This window comes from Talpa europaea (genome assembly GCF_964194135.1).
Source record: "Talpa europaea genome assembly, chromosome: 7".
NCBI lineage: Eukaryota > Metazoa > Chordata > Mammalia > Eulipotyphla > Talpidae > Talpa > Talpa europaea.
In genome coordinates, this window is record NC_140074.1 from 118,353,362 (window position 1) to 118,358,757 (window position 5,396).

General features: G+C 50.3%; 1 protein-coding gene across 1 annotated transcript; it reads left to right on the plus strand.

Moving 5' to 3' along the window:
* Positions 1-345: 345 nt before the first annotated feature.
* RPL19 (ribosomal protein L19) lies at positions 346-4,258 on the plus strand. Its single transcript, XM_084236884.1, has 6 exons — positions 346-360; positions 1,129-1,235; positions 2,421-2,543; positions 3,098-3,218; positions 3,572-3,682; positions 4,040-4,258. Exons 1-6 carry the CDS (start codon positions 356-358, stop codon positions 4,161-4,163), a joined length of 591 nt encoding a protein of 196 aa, XP_084093010.1. The 5' UTR covers positions 346-355; the 3' UTR covers positions 4,164-4,258.
* Positions 4,259-5,396: the final 1,138 nt, after the last annotated feature.

Genomic DNA, 5,396 nt, shown 5'->3' on the forward strand with positions numbered 1-5,396 from the left:
GTTCTCCTCAAACGTCCCCATCCGCCTGCGCCATTCAGCGTGACTTCCGGCTTCCACTACCCACGTGATCGGGGTCCCTTACTGCGCATGCCTGATAGGAAGTCGGACTACACCATTTTGCCAAACCGAGGGGGTACATTTTTCTAGCTTTTAAATTTAAAACCTGTTATCATATTAGGCTTCTATTTTTCCGAGCTTTTAAACAGAATATAAGTAATTTTAGGATGGGGGAAGGTAAAAGGACTAGAGGGTTACACGGCCGAAAGCAGAGCGCGGGCTGGGCTCTCCCCGTCACAGATAATGGGAGGAGCCCGGCCCCACCGAGCTCTTTCCTTTCGGCGCTGCGGCCGCAGCCATGAGGTGAGGGCGCGCGGGGCTCCGGTCTTGGTGGGCCCGGGCTGCTGCGCGGCGGCGGGGCACGGTGTCGCACGCCCGGGAGGGGAAGCTAAGACGGGAGCAGCCCTGATGCGGCCGGTCCCGGAGCGGGGAGTAGGCTGGAGCCCACTAGGCCCCGGCCTGGCGGGCCTGGGGATGGAGGGGCGTCTCGGGAGCTCTAGGCCCAGGGGAAGGACGGGCCCCGCGCCCCACCTGTGTCGGGGGCCACCCATGTACGCAGAGCACGGGCAGCGGCGGGGGCAGGCCGCGGCCCGCGTGCTTGCGGGGCGCCCCTGGAGCGCGGCTGATCTCTGCGTCCATATGACGTAGGGCGAGGCCCCAGGCCGCCGACTCCCGAGAGGCGCCCTCCTGGGTCTTGGACGCCTTCCACTCGTTGAGAGACGTCTAGGGGTAGCCGAACGTCATTTGGTGCTGTGACAACGTGAGGATAAAGAGCCCAGAAAGCAAATGAGGTCCACTCATTTCGGAATCGTCACTGTAACCATTATTTTTAGAGTTGACTATCAGAAAAGGCCATCTGCCCCCTCTTCGTCACAGTTTTAGTTGTGGATCTCATTTCCCAGTGGAGGAAACTGAGGCACAAAAAGTTAAGGGGTAGTTTTCGAAGATACCCACCTTGCTGTGTGTTGTTTTACAACATAGGAAAACTTTGGAGGGTAGGTTTTTGGGAAGACGCCTGTTCTTGCCCAGGAGTGGCTTCCAGGGCTTGATAGTGTTTTCTGTCTGTTACAGTATGCTCAGGCTTCAGAAGAGGCTCGCCTCCAGTGTCCTTCGCTGTGGCAAAAAGAAGGTCTGGTTGGATCCCAATGAGACCAATGAAATTGCCAATGCCAACTCCCGTGAGTTTTGGGGGCTATATCCTTTCTCCCTCCTGCCCTTTTCCTCACCCTTTGTCATTTATCATATCAACAGTGTGTTGACACTTAGCAGACTAGGAAAAACTCCTAGTCTGGGAGGCGGGGATCCTATATAATGAAGAATCAGAAATAAAGGAAAGGCCAAAAGTTCTTATTTGTTAGAATGATAGTGTAGAAGTCTATTGGGGTCACCTATTACATTAACTATTTTTAGAGTAGATATTTTGCTTTATAGCTGTGTGAAGGGCTTAAGTGGTAGTATGTTGCCTCAAAATGAAGATGGCCAGGAAAATGGTGAAGGGGTCAAGAACTTCCCTGGGCCTCCCCTGGTAGTGCAGCCGTTGGGGCCTGCGCTGTGAAGCTGTCCACAGCCTCTACAGCACCGGTTCAATCTCCGGCCCCCTGCGAGGGTCCCACATGGCACGACAGACCTCTCCTGCCACGTCCGCTGCTCCCCTCAGCAGTGTATTTTGTCAGTCTGCCTGTTCTGTTCCCCAGCTCTGGCTCTGGTGAATTCTCTCACCCTCCTGCGCTACTTACTATACCCAGTGCTTGCTTAAATAAATAAATAAATCTTTAAAACAAACAAACAAAAAACCTCCCTGAGACAGTGGGGAGCAGCATGCTGGTGAGGCTGGGAGGTCTGCTGGACCATGTGGGTTAACTCGCTGCTGGAGATCAAACTCTTGCTGCAGTGGCTGCCTATAGCTTCATAGTGCTGTGACTTAACCCCTTGAGCCACCAGGGAAACCCTAGGGCTTCTGTTTTAAATGGCTCATCTGAGGTACACATGGGCCTAGAAAAGAGCCTAATGAAAGTTTTGTCAAGCAAGAAATCTTTGTCATTATCAGGGGATTTGTTGACCTAATTACTGAATACCATTAGCTAATAGGTGAGGCATTTAACTAACAGGCTGTAAAGGCCTAAGCCATACAATAATTTGAACATGCCCCCAAATACACTTTTTCAGTGTACTGTAAAATGGCTAAAAGTAGAAGTGTTTTTTAAAACACTGAGGGAGATTTTCCAATACTTCAGCTGTTTTTGAGACACTGGGTTGGGAAAATGAGCGATGCCTCTGATCCCTCTTGTTTGGACCCTGAGTTGTGGCTGGTGTTCTTGGGGCAAGACTCCAGCTGACTAACCAGGTGTGTCGTATTGTCCCAGGTCAGCAGATACGGAAGCTGATCAAAGATGGGCTGATCATCCGGAAGCCTGTAACTGTCCATTCCCGGGCTAGATGCCGGAAAAACACCTTGGCTCGCCGGAAGGGCAGGCATATGGGCATCGGTAAGTGCATTGTTCCCATTAAATACATCTAGAGCTGAGATACACTGAAGATCTTAATGTACCTGCCCCCAAGTCCATCTTGTTACATGGTAGTTGATGTTTTCTCCTGTGTGCACATCAGACCTGTGGCACGTAGTGGGCGTTAGATATTCTTGGTTGGAAGAGGTCACATTTATGGAACCTCTACTATGCTGAGGATTCTAATGGATCCTTGAAAATGTCCTGTAAATATTTTCTAGGGTCAAAGGTGATTTTTAAGGCCCCTTCCAGCCTACCATACTGCCTAGGTGCATGCCCTGTCATACCTGCATTCCACATCAAGTAAATGAGAAATAATTGCTTTTTTGTACTTTCTTTAAAACTGAGTAGATGGAAAATGAAATATTTAGAATCAGTAAGATGGGAGTCACGTTACTTAAAATGGGATAAAGCCCTTGGTAAATGACCCAGCGAATTGGTGTTCAGAACTTTGAGGGTTTCATCATAACTGATACCTTTGACAACTGACTTGAAACCTGGGTGCATTGCAGTGACCTAACGCATCTTTCCCACAGGTAAGAGAAAGGGTACTGCCAATGCTCGAATGCCAGAGAAGGTGACCTGGATGAGGAGGATGAGGATTCTGCGCCGGCTGCTCAGAAGATACCGTGAATCTAAGAAGATTGACCGCCACATGTAAGCACGCTGCCCTGGCCCACCAGGGTACATTTGCTGCTTTGGTGTTTTTTTTGGGCACAAACTACTTCATTGGCCTTCATGTGTCTTAGGCCTTTCTAAAAATGTTCTGTTTTTTTCCTTCTCACCCCCATGTCCCATTAGGATAGTCCAGGAATCAAGTTTTCCTGCCCACCTAACTAGTCTAGAAACTAACTAGTCCCACCTAGTCTGTCTAGAAACTGCACAAAAAATCTTGGTTTGGGAGAAAGTAGTCTCTATAACAGTGGGGGATAAGAGCTTACGTTTAGACCTCTTGTGTTGAGAAACAGGTCCCATTGCTGACCAGAACCTCTTCCCCCTCTGCCCTGCAGGTATCACAGCCTGTACCTGAAAGTGAAGGGAAACGTGTTCAAAAACAAGAGGATTCTCATGGAACACATTCACAAGCTGAAGGCAGACAAGGCTCGCAAGAAGCTCTTGGCGTAAGTTTCTTTGGGAAATTGACCTCCATGTTATGGGGACAGATTCTTTGATCTGTACTGTAAGGGTTCCTGGAGAAATTTAAAATGTGCTGATGCTTGATCTTGACATACATGTGGTCCAGAGTAAAGTGTTGCTTCAGAGGTGAGTTGTATGTCCCTCTGAGCTGTACCCACTCTCTGGTCGTTGTCTAGGTAGGGACTGTAGGTTTGTTGAAGTAGGTGTTCTTGATGGCCCCAGTAACTCATTCCTCACACCAGTGAGGAACATCACAACAGGAGAGGTTGGGATGTACTTGTCTCTCTAGCAACTCATTTATTCCACTAATCCTGACCTCTCTTCTCTTTTCCTCTATCCAGGGACCAGGCTGAGGCCCGCAGGTCTAAGACCAAGGAAGCCCGCAAACGCCGTGAGGAGCGGCTCCAGGCCAAGAAGGAGGAGATCATTAAGACTCTGTCCAAGGAGGAAGAGACCAAGAAATAAAACTCCTCCCTCTTGTCTGTACATAGTGCCCATGGCAGTTGTGTTGATCAGTTCAGGGAAACTCCGTAATGAGTTCAATAAAAGTCAAGTTGTCTGCCTGACTCTCTGCTTCCCAAAGTTTCTGACTGCTGCTGGATCTAAGCTGTTCACAGGGCCAGAACAGGCCACACTGAGGGCAAGGATCTGGGCCTTTTCAGGCTGCCTATTTCTTGGTTCTTGGCCTCTTGCTCAGTTTGATGCCCCATTCCACACATGGTGGACAGTTTTGTTTTGCTTTGTTTTACCTTATTTCCGTTGGGGTGCTGGACCAACTTGGAAGGGAAGGGAGTAGCTGCCCAACCATCTAAAATTAAAATTCTGTGCTTGAAAAATACCCTTTTGGGGGCCTCCCTGGTGGCGCAGGGGGTTGGGACGCAACCTATGAAGCACCCTGGTCAGGGAGCAACCCACATGGCGCAGCAGACCTCTTCTGACTCGCCCGCTGCTCACATCAGTGGTGCATTTCAGTTAATCCGCCTGTTCTGTTCCCCACTGTCTCTGGTGAATCCTCTCATTCCCCCCCTCAGACGCACACCTCTGGCCTGTACCCCAGCTCTTGTATGCATAAATCTTTTAAAAGGTTGGAACGAGCTATTAAAAAAAAGGAAGAAAAATGCCCTTTAGGGCCTCTCTGGTGGTGCTTGGGGTTAAGCGTCAGCAATATGAAGCTATCAATAGCCACTGCAGCACCAGTGTGATCCCTAGCCAGTGAGCTGAGCCACGTGGCACAGCAGACCTATCCTTTCTCCCTGCTGCTCCCCTCAGCAGTGTATTTCAGTCAATCGGTTTTGCTTCCCACTCTGTCTCTGGTGAATCCTCTCACCGCCCCTTGCCTCTGGCCTATATCCCAGCTCTTGTATGAGTTAATAAATCTTTTCTTTAAAAATGCCCTTTACAGCAGAGGTATCAAATGTTGCTTGGGAACCAGTCCTGGTGATAGCAGTTGAGTTACGTTGTTTAAATAGCTGCAGAGGGCCGCCCCAGTGGCGCAGCGGTTGAGTGCTGGGTTGCGAAGCTGCCCGCGGCCTCTGCGGCACTGCTTCGATCCGATCCCCGGCTGATCCCCGGCTGATCCCCTGCTGCTCCCCGGCCACCAGAGGAGGGTCCCACATGGCACGCAGACCTCTCCTGCCGCCCGCTGCTCCCCTCAGCAGTGTACTTCGGTCCTTCTGCCTGCTCTGCTCCCTGCTCTGG

What these genes read in the sequence shown, in the direction of transcription:
- RPL19 (XM_084236884.1), top strand. An exon ending in AAGAAGATTGACCGCCACAT is followed by an intron (nt 3,219 to 3,571) that starts GTAAGCACGCTG and finishes TCTGCCCTGCAG; the next exon opens with GTATCACAGCCTGTACCTGA. An exon ending in GCTCGCAAGAAGCTCTTGGC is followed by an intron (nt 3,683 to 4,039) that starts GTAAGTTTCTTT and finishes TCCTCTATCCAG; the next exon opens with GGACCAGGCTGAGGCCCGCA.